This window comes from Bombina bombina, chromosome 1 (assembly GCF_027579735.1).
Source record: "Bombina bombina isolate aBomBom1 chromosome 1, aBomBom1.pri, whole genome shotgun sequence".
In the NCBI taxonomy this organism is placed as follows: Eukaryota; Metazoa; Chordata; class Amphibia; order Anura; family Bombinatoridae; genus Bombina; species Bombina bombina.
The window spans coordinates 553,033,888-553,056,839 of NC_069499.1; the positions used below are offsets into that span (position 1 = coordinate 553,033,888).

The following is a 22,952-nucleotide window of genomic DNA, read 5'->3' on the forward strand; positions in this document are numbered from 1 at the left end:
TAGATATATTACAAAGTTTGCATTACAATTAAAGTAGCCCCTGATCCTGAATTTCTGACCCATTTGGGGATGTATGAAAAGATCTCCTTTTATCATATTGTTACAATTTGAACAATTAAGACAAGGGAAGCAACCATTATTTTCTGATGTAATAAAGCCTTGTTTTGATTTTTTATTAGACCCAACATCTGCTTTGATTAATTTATCCCTAAAACTAGGTAATCTAGTGTATGCTGGCATAGGAGGCTGTTGAAATGCTAAAACCTCTGGATTGCATTCCTTGAGGGCATGCCAATGTTTACAAACTATTTTTTGTATCGCTGCACTGTTAGCACTATATTCTGAAACAAAAAACAATCTATTAGGGTCCTTTTTCTTTTCTACATCCGTCATATTGACCCTATTCTTTGGTGTCTGTAAGACTTTTTCAAAGTTGTCTGTATCATATCATAAGGATACCCTCGCTCAATAAATATTAGACCCATTTCTTCTAACCTTTGCAGGGCCAGATTTTCATCCTTAACAATACGTTTAACCCTAAGCATTTGGCTGTATGGTAATGACTGAATTAGGGAAGGAGCATGAGCACTAGAGAAGTGTAGAAGGCTATTCCTGTCTGTTTTTTTTCCTATACAAATCTGTTTTTAACAGGGAACCATCCTTATAAACTTTAGTATCCAAAAAATTGATAGATTCTTCACTCCAAGATAGGGTAAACTTGATACATCTAGAAGCCATATTGAGATCTTCAACAAACTGCTGCAGGGAGCCAACGTCACCCCACCAATTACCAAATATGTCATCTATGTAGCACCACCAGGTGGCGCCACACAGATGAAATAAATTGTTCTCATAGACAAACTTTTCCTCGAATATACTCATAAAAATGTTGGCATAGGTGGGGGCGACGTTGGACCCCATAGCAGTACCCTGCTTTTGTACAAAATAAGAGTCTTCAAACAAGAAGTAATTACAGTATAACACAATCTCCATCAGTTCAATAATAAATTGTTGCTGCATAACTGTAAATTTATTACTTCTAGCCATAATCGCCCTGATAGAATCTAACCCACTAGTGTGGGGTATAGCAGTGTACAGACTCACAATATCCAGACTATACAAAATACATTTATTCATCTTATCTGTCAAGTTCTCAATCTTAGATAGAAAATCATCTGTATCTTTAATATACGACATTGCTTGTGACACAAAAGGTCTCAAAAGCTTGTCCAGGTAAATGGATATATTTGTGCAGATAGAATCAGTGCCAGCTACAATGGGGCGTCCTGGTGGGGCCCCAAGTTTTTTATGAACTTTAGGGAGAGTGTATAGTACTGGAACAATATATTCATTTTTAATGAGAAATTTCTTTGTTTCATTGTCAATCAAACCATTCAAAAAGGCTCTCTCAACACATTTTTTATATCACACAGGATCTTGGAAGAGGGATCATATGTTAGAGGCATATAAACATCAGTTTTAGCCAGCTGACCTTTTATTTCATTCACATAATATTCCCTCTCCATGATCACAGTGGCTCCGCCTTTATCAGCCTGTTTGCAAATTAACCCCTTGTTATCAACCAGTGTTTTTAAAGCCACACTGTCTTTTTTAGACATATTAGATGTAAACCTTTTCTTATGTTGATTTTTCTTTAAGGCATCTAAATCATGTTTGACTAATTTCATATATACATCAATGCTTGGGTCATATGCTGCTGGAACAAAAACACTTTTATTTTTCAATCCAAGATTCTTAATAGTTAACACATCATCAACTCCCTTCACTTGTTTAGTAAACATTTCTCTACTATCTGCATTGGAAAAAAAGGACTTTAACTTAAGGCTTATGTTGAATTTATACAGATCCTGTTCTAATTCAAACCAGTTACACCTCTCTTGCTTACAGAAAGACAGTCCCTTTTCCAATACTTTACTTTGATCTTCAGTGAGTTGAGTATCAGAAATGTTAATTACTAACGTCTTTTCCCCTGGCGGGTCCTCCTCTGTGTATCTTGGACTGGCTGGCTGCTTTTCGGGATTGCGGCTGTGTTACCTGCCGCCACGTCTCCTCCGGCGTCTGATTCCCCCGACGAGGACTCGGTAGTCATGTCAGAGCTGTTCACCTCCTTCTGGGCTCTCCGTTCCCGTCGGCGTGTACTACCGGAAGTAGTATTCCTCATACTTCCGTTTGGGTCCCGGGTCCACCGGTAAACTGCTCTGGTCAGGTAATCGTGCTCATCACGATTAAATTGGACTCTCTTCTTATTCTCAAGCTCCTTTTTCATTTAATTGATTTTTGCATTTATTTCTTTCAGAGCCTTATCGATGTCCAGATCGCCTGCATTCTGCTTCAAGCTTGACTCGACTTGTTTGATCTCATCCGCCTGTGCGTCTATGGCTTTCTGTAGAAATTCCACCGTAAGTACAATGAGGTCTAAGGAGCATTTATTTAGGATATGCTCAAACTTAGTGCAATATTCTTTATTGTTGGCAAGTAATGTCGGTCTTGTATTCATCCTTAACCCCCTGGGGATCCGCTTGATCCTATAGTATTCAGCTAGGGTAGATGCATGTAGTTGGTACGACATATTCCTTTTTGCCAATCTCTCATAGTTGCTCATATTAACCTCGGTTTGGGGGGTTCTTAGAAAGTCCCTTGAGCCCCTTACAAGGGTAGTGATTCTGGCTGCTTCGACATCTGTATACGCAAATACCTGAGCTCCCAGAGTATCTTGTGAATCCTCCATTTGTTAGGATAAGTGCACGGATAAACAGCAGTAGGAAATGAGAAGAAACAGTTCAAAGATCCAGCACTTCAATCCTTGATAGGGTGCATACTGCAATAGGATTACTGCAGAAATCCTCAAAGTAAAATAGAACAGATGTAGCAGATGCACCACAAAATCCTTATTCAGGGGTTATGTTTATTGCCACATACTGGGAGCCAGGAAAACAGAACAACGTTTCAGGCTATAAACCCTTAGTCATGTCCATAACTTGCACATCACACTTAATCACCTTAAATACCTACAATCAGGTAAAACCACACCTTTTTAATTTAACCATTTACAAGGCAAGAAGAAGGCCTGTCATAGTGACCTCTAGTGGTTTACATCTATAAAACAATGTGATTTGCCACATTTTTTTAAAAACATTTTTGTAGAAAACAGATGTCATAGCAAGATGTTATACACAGAATTCTTTTTGAATTCTGTGTATAACATCTTGCTATGACATCTGTTTAGAGTTTTTTAACTTTGTACTTTTCTACAAAAAATGTTTTTTAAAAAATGTGGCAAATCACATTGTTTTATAGGTGTAAACCACTAGAGGTCACTATGACAGGCCTTCTTCTTGCCTTGTAAATGGTTAAATTAAAAAGGTGTGGTTTTACCTGGTTGTAGGTATTTAAGGTGATTAAGTGTGATGTACAAGTTATGAACATGACTAAGGGTTTATAGCCCGAAACGTTGTTCTGTTTTCCTGGCTCCCAGTATGTGGCAATAAAGATAACCCCTGAATAAGGATTTTGTGGTGCGTCTGCTACTTCTGTTCTATTTAACGAGTGTTTGTGATAAGGGAGTGCGGCGGTTTAGGGGTCAATATGTTTATTATAGTGGCGGCGATGTCGGGAGCGGCAGATTAGAGGTTAATAATTTTATTTTAGTGTTTGCGATGCGGGAGGGCATCAGTTTAGGGGTTAATAGGTAGTTTATGGGTGTTAGTGTACTTTTTAACACTTTAGTTATGAGTTTTATGCCACAGCATTGTAGTGTAAAACTCATAACTACTGACTTTAGAATGCGTTACGAATCTTGCGGGATAGGCTGTACCGCTCACTTTTTGGCCTCCCAGAAAAACCTTGTAATATTGGCACTATGGAAGTCCCATTGAAAAAAGACTTTACACAAATTGCGTAAGTTAATTTGCGGTACAGCCAAAAAAGTGTGCGGTGCCCCTAAACCTGCAAGGTTCGTAATACCAGCGGTTGAGAAAAAGCAGTGTTATGAGCCTTAACGCTGCTTTTTTACTCATACCGCAAAACTCGTAATCTAGCCGTAAGGGATTATGGGCAATTTTAAAATATCTTTCAAGTGCTTTATGAAACCCCACAAGCTTTTTAAATTATTAGTGGTAAACTATATGACACATTTTATTTATAGAGGGGTACAAGACAAGGATGCCCTTTGCCTCCACCCCTCTTATTTAACTTGGCCTTGGAACCATTTTTAATTCATTATAGACAAATGTATAAAGGCATTAAAATAGGTTCTGAATATTTAAAAGGTATCTGCTTATGAAGATGACCTATTATTATTTGAAGTAGATCCAAGGCAAAACAAGCCTTTTATTTTAGAACTATTGGAAGAATGTAGTTTAATATCTGGATATAAAATTAACATTGAAAATATTGTGATTATATAAAAGGCCATATTTACCTCCCGTTGATCTGCCTTTTCAAATTAATGATAATTAAATAGTTTATCTGGGAATTAAACTTGTGAGTATTCCAAGTAAATTATATAAATTAAATTTTGATCCAGTGATAAAAGATATACAGAGAGCCGCTGAGAAGTTGAAACAATTACCCCTTTCTATTTCAAGCAGGATACATGTAATAAAAATGACATATAAAGTTATTATATAATATGCAAATGTTGCCTTTTCTGACTCAAAAGAGTGTTCTGAAAATGATAAATAATATTTGGAGATCTTTTATATGGAAGGGTAAAAAAATAAAAATTAAGTTTACAAATCTATGCCTTCTAGGAGAAAAGGGCAGCCTGCAGCTTCCTAATGTAGAACGGTATAACTGTGCTACTTTGAATAAAAATATTTTTCATTGGTTTTCAGGTACCAATCATTATACTTTACATAGTTTAGAAACAATATTTGTGGCCCTATTAAATCTAACTTTTCTTCCTCATGCTTCATTAAGTTAATTACCAAAACCTATTAATGACAATGTAATGTTTTGAGACATTTTAATAGTGTGCAGGCTTACTGAATTATAATCATAATTAAGATAGGTTCCTCACCATAATAGGCAATTGTCATTTCTCACCAGGAATGGGAAAAATCGCCCTTTAAAATTGGGAAAAAGGGGCCTTATTAATGAACAGTTCTTAGACTTACAAATAAATGTATTTTAAAGCTTCCAAGAAATGCAAGATAGATTTCAACTTTAGTGTACACATTTGCTTGGCTTTTTTACAAGTACAAGTATCTATTTGAGTTTGAAAGATACCTTATGGGAGCCATCTATATTATCGCTAGGTATCCAATTATAAAGGCAGAGGAATTTTAGAATTTCTGGAAATTATAGAATGTTATTTAATGATTCTGAAAGAGTGATCAATAAATGGAGTGTCTAGATCTCTGAATTAGGTACTGCTGACTGTATACTCAATAGTGTTAATACAATTATGACAACTGCTATTGTGGTGGAATTCATTGAAGAACAAATTAACAATATCCATAGAGCCTTCCTGACCCATAAAATTATTGCTAAATGGTCTAGATCAGTGATGGCTAACCTTGGCACCCATATGTTTTGAAACTACATTTCCATTTCCCATTATACTTAGGCACTCTGCAGTCTATTTGAGCATCATGGGAAATGTAGTTCCAAAACATCAGGGGTTCCAAGTTTAGCCATCACTGGTCTAGAGCAATTAGAAATAGATGTGAAAAAATTACTTTTCCAAAGCCAGATATGCTGCACTATTTTTGGGCGTGAAAAAAAGTCATGAATTCTTGGGGCCAGTATGGTAATAGATTTCAAAATGTTTGAATAGTTAAATTCCCCTAGAGAGGTCTTTGGTATTATTTTTAGATATACCTGTAACATATATAGATCAAAGGAGAGCAATAATTATGTCTATCCTTATTGGTAGAATAATCATTAGGCAGGTGTGTGTCATGCCGCTCGCCGCTCAGTCTCCTTGTGCCATTGACACAGACGCTGTCGGCTGTCCTCCTGTTGCCATGGCTGTTGTCATGGATGCGGTGGTTCCTTCTGGCACTCAGCAATGATGTCATAGCCGCATGCCGGGACACTTCTGATGCCGGTCTGGATCAGCTGTCTCCTCCTTGGCACTAATCTACACCTATGTAAGTACCTTACTTACTTACATTCCCTGCCAAAGTATAGATTTATCTTTGTATTCCTGGGTGCTGTTTGAGTTGCTGTCTCTTGATTGCCTTACTGTTGATAAACTCTGCTTGCCTCTGACCTTGCTCCTGCTTAACCCCTGAACTGCTGGATTGTTTAACCGTTGCTGAATTCTGCTTGTCTCGGATTACTCTATGCCTAAACCCCTTGGTACTCTGAAGGATTGGACTGTCTGCCTGGTATTGACCACTGACCACTCTCTGCTGCTTTAACCCCTGAACAGCTGTTACTGTGGATAGCCTTCTCTACTTGCCTGACTATTCTCCAGTTAACCCCTGTAGTGCCGTGAAGGATTGCCCTCTCTACTGTGAGTACTGCTTACCTCATTTACTTATCTGTTCTCTTGTTCTGGGATATTTCCTTACCCTACCACTTGACACCGGAATAAGAAGACTACTGGCCAAGTTTGGTCTGATAGGGAAATATTCCACGAGCATTACAGTGTGGATATTAAGGAAACCTTCATCTTTTCATTTTTTTTTTTAGAAGAGAGTGCAGAAATATAAGGAAATATGGGGGAAGATGCTTTCTAATCAAGATATTAAGTTCTTTAACAGTTAATATGCGTTCCGTAGATATATCACATGAGTGTTTTTTTCCCTCATTTCCTCCATCTTGTTTTATGATTGACAATATAATTTAAGTACTTGTAGCCTTGATGTTTGAGTTGTATGTTTAACTAGGGAAATTATTTTTGCGAAAAAAGAATAGTTATAAAGAACTAAGGCATTTTTGAAAATCATATATATTGTGTATGTGATCTCACTACGTTTTAAAAAAAAGTTTACTTCTAATTACACTGTAAAAGTTAGCTTCAGTGCAGCAGCGCACTATCGGGAGCTAGTTGAACACATGCAAGTCAATGGCAAGGTACATATGTTTGTAGCCACCAATCAGCAGCTAACTCCCACTAGTGCATTGCTGCTCCTGAAACTACTTAGGTATGCTTTTTAAAAAAAAGGATAGAAAGAGTACACATTTGATAACAAAAGTAAATCTCTGAACCATCAACATTTTATTTCCCTTTAAATGACCTAGACAACAAAGATCCACAAGCACTTACTTCCAGTGAAAGGTCAGGTTTCTGATATATGGTTTTCTGTACATTCCTCCGTGTGCGTGATTTGCTCTGTGCTTGTAAGGTAACTACCACATGCTAACCTCACATACTGAGGCCTAGCAGGGACAGGCAGCAGGATGGTTCCAGTTAGACCTATGTGATTTCGGGCAGCAAGGACAGCATCTTTTAGAGCGAAGAACAAAGAGGAAGCCAGGAACAGTGAGACCTCTTCTACTCCCTACAAAAAAAGGAAACGACAGGCATGTGTTCTAGTTACTAAAAGATTGTCCACCTGAGGATGCCAGAGTGCACTGTTACTGAATACATATTACTGATTATATATGGCGATGGCCAGGAAGATATGAAAATTCTTGTGTCATTAGTCAAGATACAAGAAGTGGCTAAAAATAAATAAGTCATTTTGACAGGTAGCAAATTGCCTTACCCTGCAAGAGCAGGTCATGTAGGGATTCAGGGTGGAAGTCAGCAGAGACACATTGAGCTGCTCGGGTGCATTGCAGGGGGTGGAGCTGCCAGTTTGCAACCCATTAACAGCTCCTTCATCAAAGTATTTGAAATCTTCACCAGTGAAAAGTCCAATGCCCTGGATAAAGGCTTGTTTAATCTGTTAAGGAACAAGAGATAAAAACAATGACAAGAATGATACAGTTAAAAGTCTTGTAATTGGATATAAAGTGCAAAAAGAACATTCTCAAAAGTGTTTAACCCCTGTTAAAGGAACATGAAATATAGAAAAATTGCATAACCAATAAAAAGAAAATGTAATATAACTTAAGCCCTTCAATCCTGAATTATTTTGACTGAGTGAAAAAAATTCTAATAGGCAAATATTATCCTTCTGTCATCAAAAAAGTATACTAAAAAATGTAAGCTAAGTTATGTCTTTACCATGTTTTTTTTCATGTCCACTTTAATGGACTTTATGACTCAGAGAGAGCGAACTTTAATTAAAACTCATATGAGACTTTCCCTTTTGTTGAATGATTAAACTTGTTTAATCACAGAGGCCTAGAATATGAGTTTTGCTTTATGGTGCTGTACAGCTATTACCGCTGAAAAATGGGCCATTGCGCTGGAATGGCAGGTAACGCATATTACGAGTCACAGCGATATAGCTACACCGCAAGCATTTTAGCCTGTAACGCAATGTCCATTCCGCACTCAATAAAATTATGTTTTAGTGTGGGATTTTTCCATAGCACCATATTACAGGTTGTGCGGTCTGGCTAAAATGCTTGTGTTACAGCCTATACTGACACAAGCTATTCCGCCATCTAAGACCAGTAGTTATGGATTTTGCGAAACAAAAATGTTTTACAAAACTCATAACTATATATATATATATATATTACACCTATTGACCCCTAATCTGCTGCCCACCCACATCGTGACTATTAAATAAACCTATTAACCCCTAATCCGCCACCCACCCACATCTCCAACACTAAATAAATCTAATAACCCCTAATCCGCCTCTCCCCAACATCGCCAACAGTAAAAAAAGATTAACCCCTAATCCGCCGCCCCCGACATTGCCAACACTAAATAAACCTATTAACCCCTAAACCACCAGCCCCCCACATCGCAACTAATAAACTAAACCTATTAACCCCTAAAACACCAGCCCCCACATCGCAACTAATAAACTAAACCTATTAACCCCTAAACTGCTGGTCCCCCCACATCGCAAAACACTAAATTAAACTATTAACCCCTGTTGTATTTTATGAACACACCTAACTTTAATATCAGACTGTTATTTCCATAGACATTTTTGGATATTGAAATGCTAAGGGACATATGTCTACACCATCAAGGATTTAAAGGGTTAAATGCAGATTAAGAACAGCATTGGTGATTCTGACCTACAGTTACCAGCTTGTTTCAGTTTAGAGGTGACAAGACAAGTTTGGGGAAAAACCAGTTGGAGATCTGAGCAAACTCTCTATCAAAACAATGCCTCAAAAGAAGAAAGGATTCACAAACAAATTTTACAATCCTTACAAACAGTTAGCATCTCACAGGTGGTGTCATAAACTACAAGGCTCTGATTAAATCTCTGTTCCTATCACCAATAGCTTAAGGAAGTGACGTTCTACCCCCACTAATCTAATAAAGTCATCTTGTATCTGACTGAGGAATGTACAGCTGAGTGTGGGCTGGGCTGTGTGAAAGAATGAATGACTATATAAGTAAGTTGCCATTGTATGTAGGCTAAGCTCTCTTCTCACTCACCTCGTCCCTTCCATCTCTCTCCCTCTTTCCACCTTCCCTTTCCTTCCCTTTCATTAGTCAGTAACTTGTTTCTATGTAAATACTTATTGTCTGTCTTATAAAAGAAATAATTTCATCATGCAGCGTCCTGATTTCCTAAGATAAAGGTAATATTAGTGAGGAACTAAAAAGTTAGCAGATTCTACAACCCCTAAACCTAACACCCCCTAACTTTAAAGTAAAAGTTAAAATATAACTATCTTAAAATAAATAAAAACTTACCTGTGAAATAAAAAAAAACCCTAACATTAAAATATAAAATTAACCTAACATTACTATTCTAATTAAATTAAAAAATAAAACTACCAATTAAAAAAACCTAAATTACAAATTTTAAAAAACGTAATACTACTAAAAAATTAAAAAAATCTAACATTACAAAAAATAATAAACACTAAATTACGAAAAATAAAAAAACTCTAAGATTACAAAAATAATAAACAAAATTATCAAAAATAAAAACATTACACCTAATCTAATAGCCCTATAACAATAAAAAGCCCCCCCAAAAATAAAAACACCCCCTAACCTACAATAAACCAACAAAAGCCCTAAAAGGGCCTTTTGTAGGGCATTGCCCTAAGTTAAACAGCTCTTTTACCTAGAAAAAAAAAACAAAGTCCACCCAACCAACCCCCCAAAATAAAAAACCTAAAAAAGAAAAAAAATCTAAAAAAACCCTAAGCTACCCATTGCCCCTAAAGGGGCATTTGTATGGGCATTGCCATTAAAAGGGCATTCATCTCTTTTACTCTGCCCAAAGCTAAAAAAACAAACACCCCAAAAAAAAGAAAAACTAACACTATCCCCAGAATATCTACTCACGGTTCCTGAAGTCCGAACATCCATCTCCATCCAAGAGGCGAGGTGTCTTCATCCAGGTGGAGAGAAGTCTTTATCCAGGTGGCGAGAAGTCTTTATCAATGCGGCGACATCTTCATCCATCGCAGGGGCGTCTTCTATCTTCATCCCTGTGGAGCATAGCTATCCAGGAATGGCGATGACATCCTGGGCGGAGCGTCCTCTTCATGCGATCACCGCCTTACACCGAAGTTGAATGCAAGGTACCCGTTTAAAAATGGCATATCTTGCATTCCTATTGGCTGATTTGATTCTTCAAATTCAAATCAGCCAATAGGATAAGAGCTACTGAAATCCTATTGGCTGATTTGAACAGATAATAGGATTTTAGTAGCTCTCATCCTATTGGGGTTGCGTTACAGCGATTTGACATTCCGCAATCGCATGTGTTAGTTTTTTCTAACATTTTCTCCCCATTGATGTCTATGGGGGAAAGCGTGCACGAGCATGTAACTCAGCTCTTGGTTTTTGTGCGGTATGGAGCTTAACACACTATAACGCACAGCACAATTTTTTTGTGTTACGCACCCTGTTTAGCACAAAACTCGAACTCTAGATGAGAGTAATACTGATGGGCATACCAATTTAGGGCCACATTATGAGTGGAGTGCTATTTAGGGCTTTCGCTAGAGCGCAAATTGCACTAGATGTAAAATTTGTGCGCACATCGGGTTGCACTGGTATTATGAATTGAAAGTAAAAAGTTATGGCTCTCATGCTAACCTGACGCATATATATATATATATATATATATATATATATATATATATATATATATATATATATATATATATACATATGTATTTATGTGTTTGTATGTGTATATACATCTGTAAATACATATGTACACATATATAAACATATATATATATATATACATATATATATATATATATATATATATATACATCTTTAGACATGTATATGCGTGTATCTCTTTGTTAAAGCCCATTGCCTGCCTTTTTTTTCTAACACCTGAGACCTCATATAAAAAAAAACACGCTATCACTCGCGCTCCACTCGTCATCTGGCCCTTATTGTTTTTTTCATGCATAGTTGCCTAGTACTAAAAAAAACAACTCAAAGAAAATGTTAGTTTAATGTATTTATGGCAGATTTTTTCAGGAAACATTACCACAGTTAGAGCATACAATTTAAAAAGAAAACTAATATTTCTTCTATATTCCTGGAAGTTCAACTAAAGTGTAACAAAAATTATATATGTTTTAACTTTGCAAACATTGCATTGATATTGTCTAAAATAAAATACAACTTAGTGCTGAACAGCATGGCCTCCAAAACATTTATTTAATAGTCTCCGCTCAGGACCAGCAGTGCTCTGTGGGTCCCAAGGAATACTCCTACAAAATGTTTAACCCCTTCAATTGTAATAAGTTAATAAACCAATACTAAGGGGCCGATTTATCATATGTCGGGCAGACATGATCCGCTGAATGGATCATGTCCGCCCGACATTGTTAAATGCTTGTGCAATGCCGCCCCTGCAGATTTGCGGCCAATCGGCAGCTAGCAGGGGGTGTCAATCAACCTAATCGTATTCGATCGGGCTGATTGCTGTTCGTCGCCTCAGAGGTGGCAGACAAGTTAAGTCTAGTGTGGAAACAGCTGCATTGGGGCTGATTTACCGCTTGGTTAATCAGCCCCTAAGTCCACTTTCATGCCATTTACATCAGTCAAGACCTGATGTCCATTACGATGAACATTGAATTTTTAAAAAAATCCTGTGCCCTCTATATTGAAAACATCTATAAAATTACCCTTTTTAGGTCAACTTAACATCTTAAAAATACATGCAGCTCAAGAAATTGATGCCTAAATGAAATCAAATCAATATTTAACAGGTGAAAATGTTGCTTACTCCTTTTTCTGTTGTGGCTGTGTGCCATGGCTGCCTTCTTTGATGTCTAACTTTCTGTCATTGCAGTTTTCCTCTCAAGACTCAACTCTGATTGGTCAGTTAGAGCCTTAAAGGGACAGTCTAGTCAAAATTAAACTTTCATGATTCAGATAGGGCATGTAATTTTATACAACTTTCCAATTTACTTTTATCGTCAAATTAGCTTTGTTCTCTTGGTATTCTTTGTTGAAAGCTAAACCTATGTAGGCTCATATGCTAATTTCTAAGATCTTGAAGGCCTCGTCTTATCTGAATGCGTTTGACAGTTTTTCACAACTAGAGGGCGTTAGTCCATATGTGCCATATAGATAACTGTGCTCACGCCCCTGGAGTTACTTACAAGAGGGCACTAATTGGCTAAATTGCAAGCCTGTCAAAATAACTGAAATAAGGAGGCAGTCTGCTGAGGCTTAGATACAAGGTAATCACAGAGGTAAAAAAGTATAATAATATAACTGTGTTGGTTATGCAAAACTGGGGAATGGGTACTAAAGGGATTATCTATCTTTTTAAACAAAAAAACTATTCTGGAGTAGGCAATTTTTAAGGAGAGAATTACTACATTTTCATTGAATAAAACCAAGAAGCATGTGATGTCCATCACAGTGAATGCAGGGTCTGAAGAAGTTAAAGGGACCAAAAAAACAAAATTATCTTTCATGAGCTAGAGCAATTTTTTTGAATCATGAAAGAAAAATTTGTGTTTTTATGTCCCTTTAATCTGAATTACAAAAGCAGTCAATTTTTTCTGACATATTTCAATATCTTTACATTTCCCTGTCCCCTGTATCATGTGACAACAATATGCCAATCGCAGACTCATATGTACACAGTGTGAACTCTTGCACATGCTCAGTAGAAGGTGATGGTGCCTCAAAAAGTGTGCATATTACTGTGCACAATTTGATAATGGTAGTAAACTGGAAAGTTTGATTTAAATTGCTTCATGACAGTTTAGCTTTTAAAGTCAGCTCCAGAGAAGCAATGCACTACTGGGACTTATCAACACAGCTAGTGATCCAAGAACAAGAGGCATATGTGTTTATCCACCAATCACCAGCCAGCTCCTAGTAGTGTATTGCTCCTCTTGCCTACCTATTTATACTTGTCAGGGTGGAAATACACCAATTATTATTTATTTTTTTTAAAGCAAAATAATATTTTTTATTTAAAACATATTTTATTTTTAATTTAATTGGATTTTTTTTAAAATAAAATGCTTTTTGAGGAAAAAGCTATCTAAAGATAGTTTCTATTTAAGATACATTATCATCTTAAGGTTATTTATCCTGAAATGTAAATTTGTTTTATTTATATAACAAGATGCTGTATATTCATGGCTGTAATGTTTAATTTTTTTGGTAAATTAGATCCATTAATTGATTCACGTCATGCTCTCCAAAAGGTTTCTTTCAGATTATTTTTCACAATTTTTCTATCACATATTATTAATATTCTTGCTCTCCAAACTGTGAATTTATGTCTGAAGAAATAACGTGCCCCTTCTTCCCAGAAATAAATGTTACAAAATACACATACAGGGCTGAGAAATAGACCTTAAAAGGACATAATTATGAAAGAAAACATTTGGGTTTCAGATAGAGCATACAGTTTTCAGATTTACTTATATTATCAAATATGCTTCATTCTCTTGGTATCCTTTGTTGAAGGAGATCAATGCTTTGTTGGGGCCTAGCTGAACACATTGAGTAAGACAGTGACAAGCTGCTAGCTCACAGTAGTGCATTGCTTCTGAGCCTACCTATGTATGCTTTTCAACAATAGATGCATGATGAATGAAGCAAATTAGATAAGAGAATTAGAAACTTAATTTTGTCCTTACTGTCCCTTTAATGCCTTTGCGCCACTGCAAATCTATGTAGACAGAATCAACTCATACTAAGTTTCAAGAAGCTCACTGAATAGAAGATTGTTTAGAGTGGAATATATCTGCACAAGGACCTAAGTGTGAGGAGGGAGGGTTATTGTTTTAGTTAAATAAAACTATTTAAATTGTTATTAAGGTAATGATTATTTTTCTTTAGTTATAGGGACATGATACCCAAATGTTGAAGTACCTGAAAGTGATGCAGCATAGCTGTAAAAATCTGACTGGAAAATATCACCTGAACATCTCCTAACTATTCACACCCCATTGTAAAGACTTACAATGGAGTATGCATCTGGCATGTGCAGGTACAGTCATGTTATTTCCCTATTCAGTTTAAGGAAGTTTACAATGAAATCTCATGGGATTTCAGTGAAATCTCATGAGATCACAGCAAAACATAGCGTTTTTTGTTTTGTTTTTGAAATTGCAGCTGGACAGTAGCACTTACACTTGTAAACTGAAGAAATTGTGAGGTAGAGATGTTCAGGTGATATTTTCTTTTCAGCTTTTTACAGTTATACTGCATAACTTTCAAGTGATTTAGCTTATGAGTATTTACATGCGACGAGGTCAGAGGCTGGTGAGGCAAGTTTTAAAGTTATGCCTTTTTCAACTCCCCTTCTATCATGTGACAGCCATCAGCCAATCACAAAAAGGGTGCATTTACGTATATGATGTCAGTTCTTACACATGCTCAGTAGAAGCGAGTGACACAAAAAGTGTACATATAAAAAGACTATGAACATTTTGTTAAAGGGACAGTCTAGTCCAAAATAAACTTTCATGATTCAGTTAGAGAATGTAATTTTAAACAATTTTCCAATTTACGTTTATCACCAATTTTGCTTTGTTCTCTTGGTATTCTTAGTTGAAAGCTAAACCTAGGCGGTTCATTTGCTAATTTCTAAGTGTCAGGGTTTTTTCCCTGCTTTGTTTGCCATGTGCTGCTGGCAGCCATTTTACTCACCTCTCTTGCTGACTCTGGTGCATACTGTGTGATGCTGCTCATTTCCTGCACTTCCTTTTATGAACAGACTGGTGTACATCATCAGTTTGAGACAGGATGCAGTCTCAGAATTGTGATGTCATCACTTATTATTTAAAGGGCCTCTGTTCAGTATGCTTTGCCCTTGCGTTGTCTCAGACCTGTTTGTGAGAGCTCCTGTGTATTACCTAGCTGTCTGACGTCCCTCCTGGTTCCTGATCCCTGGCTTGTTCCTGACTCTGCTGTTCTCCTTGTTCCTGATTCTGGCTCGTCTGACTACTTGCTTTGGCTCCTGACTTGGCTCATCTGACTACCAGCTCTGGTTTTGATTCCTGGCTTGTTATTGGTCTTGTGGACGTTTTATTATATTTTGCTATTAATAAAGGTGTGATTATTTTTGCACTTCTCGTCTCAGTCTGATTCCTGTCACCCTGACATCACGCAAGGGCCATGAATCCTGATGGTGCTAATAATCCACCTTTACCTGCCATAATTTCCAGGATGGATGAACAGGATCACCGCTTGGATCAATTTGCACTAGCCCTGCAAACCCTGCTGACTCTCATTGCACATTTGGACCAAAGTGTCCCGCAAGTTATTGCTCCTGTTTCCGCTGCTGCACCTAGTCCTACCAGGAGCATGTCCAGTTCTGCACCTCTACCTCAGCAATATGGAGGTGATCCTAATCAGTGCAGAGAGTTTTTGAACCAGGTGGGCATTTACTTTGAGATGTTACCTCAGGCTTTTCCCTCTGACAGAGCTAAGGTGGGATTTCTCATCTCGTTACTCTCTGACACAGCTCTTGCCTGGGCTAATCCCTTGTGGGAGACTAATAAACCTGTGATTTCAAATTACCCTGACTTTGTGGCCTCCTTTTTGAAGGGTATTTGATGTTCCAGCTCGCTCCTCCTCTGCTGCTAAACGACTCATGTCCATTCAGCAAGGTACAAGATCTGTTGCTCAGTATGCCATTGAGTTCCATATGCTTGCCGCAGAGGTAGGTTGGAACAATGAAGCCCTTCTTGCCGCTTTCTTTCATGGGCTCTCTGATGTGATTAAAGACGAAGTTGCTGCCAGAGATTTACCAGAGGAACTCGAGACATTGGTGTCTTTTTTGATCCTAATTGACATCAGACTAAGTGAGAGGCCCTCTTTCAAGGAGCGCTTGCAGAAGCCTCCTGTTCCGTTGTCTCCTACATGCTCATTCCCACCCATGCCTCCCTCTCCTCCCATGCCTCCTGGTCCCGAGTCACCAGGTACTGCTGAGCCAATGCAGTTGGGATTCATGCATCTCTCTGCAGCGGAGAGGGCCTTTAGGAGGAGGGAGGGGCTCTGCCTCTTTTGTGGGTTACAGGGCCACCTTTGAAGTCTTGTCCTACACGGCTGGGAAACACTCACACCTAAGGTCCTGTCGGGGGCAGACCTTGGGTGGTTTATCCTCGTCCCCAGAACCGCTAAAGGAGAAACCTTTGGTCACAGTTGTCCTTTCCTGGGTGGACTCCTCCATAGTCACCCAGGCTCTTGTTGACTCCGGTGCTACAGGCTATTTCATTGACAGTGCTTTTGTATCAAAGCACTCCATTCCTGTTTTGTCTTGGTCCATTCCACTTGCTATTGAGGCCATTGATGGCAGGCCCCTTCAGCTGCACTCGTTACTCACGAAACTGCTCCGTTGTCCATGGCTGTTGGGGCTCTCCATTTTGAAACCCTCCAGTTCCAGGTGATAAACTCTCTGCATTTTCCGGTTGTTCTGGGTTATCCCTGGCTCCAAAAGCACAATCCCAGCCTCAACTGGTGCAGGTCCGAAATTTTGTTGTGGTCTCCACAATGTATTTCCACTTGTCTTCGGAAACCAGTTAAAGTCTTGTGCACTTCTTCAGTATCTCAATTGCCAGAGGAGTACCAAGAGTTCCTAGACATTTTTGACAAGGAGCGTGCTGGTACGTTGCCTCCTCACCAGTCCTACGATTGTGCCATAGACCTGCAACCCAGAGCCATTCCTCCTCTGGGCCAGGTTTACCCTCTGTTTGTTGTGGAGAATTGTGCTATGGAGGAGTATGTTGCCGATGCACTGTCGCGGGGGATCATATGCAAATCCTGCTCTCCTGCATGGGCTGGCTTCTTCTTTGTGAAGAAAAGAGTGGCGAGTTAAGACCATGCATTGATTATAGGGTCTTAATAATGCTTACCCTATTCCGCTCAATACGGAACTCTTTGACCGCCTCAAGGGAGCTACGGTCTTTACTAAACTTGATTTGAGAGGAGCGTACAATCTCGTTAGGATCAAGGAGGGCCACGAATGGGTAACAGCATTTAACACCAGTAGCGGGCAATATGAGAATCTTGTAATGCCCTTTGGCCTATGTAATGCTCCTGCTGTTTTTCAGGAATTTATTAATGATGTCCTACAAGATATGTTGCAACAGTGTGTTGTGGTGTACTTAGACGACATCCTCATACACTCACCCACACTTGAGGCTCATTGTTCTGATGTTACACGGGTTCTTTGTAAACTCGAGAAATGTGAGTTCTATCAGACTCAAGTAACCTTCCTAGGTTATGTTATCTCCGTTGCAGGGTTCTCCATGGATGATTCCTGACAAGTTATCTGCAGTTCTGCAGTGGCCTCGCCCAGTTGTTCTTCGGTCTATTCAATGTTTTTTGGGGTTCGCCAATTACTATAGAAAGTTTATTAAAAACTTTTCTTCCTTGGTCAAACCTGTCACAGACATGACCCATAAAGAGAATGATCCACTCCATTGGTCACCTACTGCCATTAAGGCCTTTGATAGTCTTCAGACTGCCTTTGCTGTCGCTCCAGTTCTGGCTCATCCTAACCCTGTTCTGCCTTTCATTCTTGAGGTTGATGCGTCTGAGACTGGAGTAGGTGCCCTCTTGTCTCAACGTCCTATGCCTGATGGTTCCTTGCATCCATGTGGTTTCTTCTCTAAGAAATTGTCTCCAGCGGAGTGCAATTATGAAATTGGCGACAGAGAATTACTGGCCATAATTTTGGCACTGAAGGAATGGAGGCATCTTCTCGAGGGTACTAGCGTGCCAGTGCTCATTCTTACTGACCACAAGAATTTAACTTATCTATCTGAAGCAAAATGTTTGTCGCCCCGACAGGCCAGATGGGCGCTATTTTTGTCTCGGTTTAATTATGTGGTCTCCTACCTGCCTGGTAGTAAGAATGTTAGGGCTGATGCCCTCTCTCGACAATTTTTGCCTCTGTCCAAGGAGGAGTCTGTACCTACTCCTGTTATACCTCCTGACCATATTTTGGCTACCATACATACTAACTTGACTTCTCCCTTAGGGGAGGAGATCCTGGCTGCACAAACCAATGCACCTCCTGAGAAACCTAGTGGTAAGTGTTTTGTTCCTGAGAATCTTCAAACTAAACTTTTACACACTTACCGCTATCCTAAAGCCGCAGGTCACCCAGGCAAGAACCAAATGATTTGGTCTGTTATTCGACAATTCTGGTGGTCAGGTCTTCGTTCTGATGTTGCTGCGTATGTTGCCTCCTGCTCAGTTTGTGCACAGAATAAGACTCCTCGACATCTTCCTGTGGGTCTTCTTCAATCTATTGCTAATGGTGAGTGTCCTTGGACACATCTTTCCATGGACTTCATTGTCGAGCTCCCTGTTTCCAATGGCAATACTCTTATCCTTATGGTGGTTGACCGTTTTTCTAAAATGTCACATTGCATTCCCTTGAGCCTACCGCTCAGGAGCTTGCTTCAGTTTTTGCCCGGGAGGTCTTCCGTTTACATGGGTTACCCAAGGAGATAGTGTCGGACCGGGGTAGCCAGTTTGTCTCCAGATTTTACCCTCAATCCATTGGGGCTGCGGAATGGTCTAATCAAGCTCTGGAACAGTTTCTCCATTGCTATGTCTCAGATTACCACAATAATTGGTCTGAACTGTTACCTTGGACAGAGTTTGCTCGTAATAGTGCTATTAATGCTTCCTCCAAGTTATCCCCGTTCATGGCGAATTATGGGTTTCAACCATCCTTGTTGCCTGATTCAATCATGTCTCAGGGTATTCTGGCTCTGGAGGAGCATCTCTGGCAACTCTGTTCCACATGGGTGCAGATTCAGGATTGCCTTCATCGTTCTATGCAGCGCCAAAAGTTCCAGGCTGATCGTAGGCGTCTGCCCGCACCTTCCTTCCAGGTTGGTGAGAGAGTTTGGCTGTCCTCCCGCAACTTGAACCTTCATGTGCCTTCCAATAAACTGGCTCCCCGTTATGTTGGTCCTTTTCAAATACTCCGACAGGTCAATCCTGTGGCCTACGCTCTTGACCTTCCTCCTGCTATGCGCATCTCCAATGGTTTTCATGTCTCCCTCTTGAAACTATTGGTTTGTAATCGGTTTACCACTGTGTTGCCTCGTCCCTGTCCTATCTTTGTTGACACAGTCCAGTAGTGGTACAGCACTTAAGATAACAAGGTGGTGCAAGCTGTAAGGGTACCACACAAAACCCTTAAAGTAATAGCACAGTCCAAAAAATTCAGCAGCACTCACCACTATGTAGAAAATTCCATTTTTATTGGGATATTTCGAAATAGAAAAGACAACGTTTCGGACCTCTAGTCCTTAGTCATGTCAATACATAAATGCAGGTAACACACCTTAATATAGGGATAGGGGTTAATAACCACACCTACTTAATTAACAATTCACCTGTGCATACACACACATTTTTTCTTTGCAGTGTTACTTGTCCTTGAGAAGGATCTAGTGGTAGATATATAGTAATACACATTTAAAAAGACAACTATTACATATTGTTGCAAAAATAACAACAATTACAACTGAACACTTTATTCAGGCAGAACACAGGGTATGTCAATTAAGGTTTCAAATAATTGACCAGATTAGTTTACCCAGAAGGGGTGGTAATAGGGAGCTTTTTCTAAAACAGAAGGAAGTATTCTGGATTAATAAATTAGAAACCATGGCACCTGTTGGTATGAATAAAGAATATGATTTATCTGTTTTTTTGTAAATATTTCAATAGGATTAGTCTCTGTATCTAATACTCTGTAATTGTTGTTATTTTTGCAACAATATGTAATAGTTGTCTTTTTAAATGTGTATTACTATATATCTACCACTAGACGGCGCATCCTTCTCAAGGACAAGTAACACTGCAAAGAAAAAATGTGTGTGTATGCACAGGTGAATTGTTAATTAAGTAGGTGTGGTTATTAACCCCTATCCCTATATTAAGGTGTGTTACCTGCATTTATGTATTGACATGACTAAGGACTAGAGGTCCGAAACGTTGTCTTTTCTATTTCGAAATATCCCAATAAAAATGGAATTTTCTACATAGTGGTGAGTGCTGCTGAATTTTTTGGACTGTGCTATTACTTTAAGGGTTTTGTGTGGTACCCTTACAGCTTGCACCACCTTGTTATCTTAAGTGCTGTACCACTACTGGACTGTGTTATATTATTGCCACACTGGTAATTTGCACTTGGTACTATGGATACAGTGATCGATTCAGTCACGAATCATGGAGATATACATTCGAAGATGTTTGCCTACACTGAGATGGAGGCTGCACGGATTACCACCCTTGCCCGTGGTTCCAGAGACTTTCTAAAAACTCTGCCTGTGGAAGCTTCCTCCAAACAGTTTGACAAAGTGTCCCGGAAAAAACTTGCCTGGGAATTACATTCTACTACACTGGCCGAATATCACAGAGTGGGGCGCATTCCCCGTGGCCTAAGGATGAATGTGAGACCAACTCTTATGCTCAATAATTGTCAGATCCTCTTTTGCCTCTTCCTATTGGCCCCCTTAAATCCTCTCTAACCTATTTAAACTCCTCAATTACCATTCCTTTTGCTGGATTATTGTTTCACTAACCTTAGTGATTCCTGAGCCAATCCGGCTCCAAGCTCTACTCCGTTCTATCCTGACGCTCTGCTGAATCTTCCTGTCAGTTCTGTGCTTCTCAGCGTGTGAGACGCTGCCTGTGTCTCACCCGCTGACGTCATCAGCTATTGCCGGTCTCGGCTCAGAGGGAACTACCGCTTCAGCTCACTTCACAGAGAGACGCTGTATGCTTAAACTCTGCATACACACAAGCCTCAACAGCCTTCCTAATTCTCTGCAGCAACGGACTTCTCATTAAAGAGGGAACTAGGAGTCAGGTTGTATGCTGGGCATTTGCCGTATTATACAATTGCTGTTGCAAGTATTGACATTGTATCCCTGATCCATTACTTACCTATCTATGTCTTATAATACATTCCTGCCTATTTGAGTTAAAACTGACTTTGTGTCTCTACCTCAACTCTCATTTTGGCACATAATAACTTCAGAGGGGTTAAGTCTACATCATCTGATGCGAGATAGCACCTCTGATACAATTACAACCTTTTCTTAAATTTTTGATTACCAGAAATATCCTAGACGCTTATAGGAAATCCTCTTAAAAGCAAAATATATAAATAAGTCTGATATAATAATCCAGCCTAAAAAATAGAGGTTATAAGCAATTATGGATGTGAATGAATTAGCAAATCAGGTTACCTCTCTTTCACAACGTATGGATACTATCACTCAAACACTCAGGGAGGTACAAACTGAAAACCAGGTACTGAAAGATTGTTTTAGAGAGTTCTATACAGCTAAACCTGCACATACAGAAGTACTCCCTGAGCCTCAGGTTTCATTGCCAGACAAATTCACTGGTAATAGAGCTACATTTAAAGAGTTTAGAAACGCTTGTCTCTTATTGTTTGAACTTAAACCAAGAACATATAATAATGACAGAATAAAGGTACTAACAACAATTTCTTATTTGAGGGGTGAGCCTCGTGCTTGGGCGGACAGCCTGTTTGAAACACAAAACCCCATATTAAATTCCATACAGGAATTCTTAACAGCATTTTCATTACTTTATGATGATCCATTCAAACAGGAGTCCGCAGAAACCTCTCTTAGGGCCCTGCGACAAGGCAGACAACCAGTTGAGAATTACATCTCACAGTTTAAAATATATGCTATTGATTCTAAGTGGAATGAACCATCACTTAAACACCAATTTAGAGCTGGCCTCTCTGAGGACATCAAGGATGAACTGTCTCGCACTGGTGTCCCAGAGAGATTGGAAGATTTGTTCATCCACTGTACCACTATTGATAGAAGGTTGCGCGAACGCAAACAAGAAAGGGCAAATAACCCACCAGCTTCTTACAGACGCTACAATCCTTCCTCAACTCTTCCTAAGGAGACTGATTCTCCCATGGATATCGGCTTTATTAGAGGCCCCCTCTCAACAGAGGAAAAAGGAAGAAGAAGAGCACATAGATTGTGCATGTACTGCGCTGCCCCAGAGCGTGATGTGAATGCCTGTCCTCTGTTAAAGAAGACGAAATTAGGTAAGAATACTACAAATACTCTTACTTTATCATTTACAAAGTTAACACCACCTCATATATCTATACCTCTTACCTTACAGTGGGATCAACACAGTATAAGGATTGACGCAGTTATCGATACTGGTGCATCAGGGAATTATATAGATTTCGATCTTGTAAATAGTAATAAAATACCTACACAAGCAAAACAGTCTCCTGTCTCTATTAATTTGGTGGATGGCTCATCTCTTTCAACAGGTCCCATAACTTTAGAAACCATACCTTTACTTATGCACTCTAACACTGGTCACAGGGAGTCAATAAGCTTTGACGTTATACCTAGTCCCCTTTTTCCTATTATCCTTGGGCTCACCTGGT

The 22,952-nt window shown here is 39.1% G+C and overlaps 1 protein-coding gene across 1 annotated transcript in view; it reads right to left on the reverse strand.

The window, feature by feature from the left end:
* Nucleotides 1-22,952, reverse strand: part of LOC128645613 (aldehyde oxidase 2) — a 243,993-nt gene that overhangs the window by 22,917 nt on the left and 198,124 nt on the right. The window contains exons 26-27 of the mRNA XM_053698720.1: nucleotides 7,683-7,862; nucleotides 7,241-7,475 (exon numbers count right to left, since the gene is read on the reverse strand). Of these exons, the coding sequence (XP_053554695.1) occupies nucleotides 7,254-7,475; nucleotides 7,683-7,862 (402 nt within the window). The 3' untranslated portion in view covers nucleotides 7,241-7,253. The remainder of the gene's footprint in view (nucleotides 1-7,240; nucleotides 7,476-7,682; nucleotides 7,863-22,952) is intronic.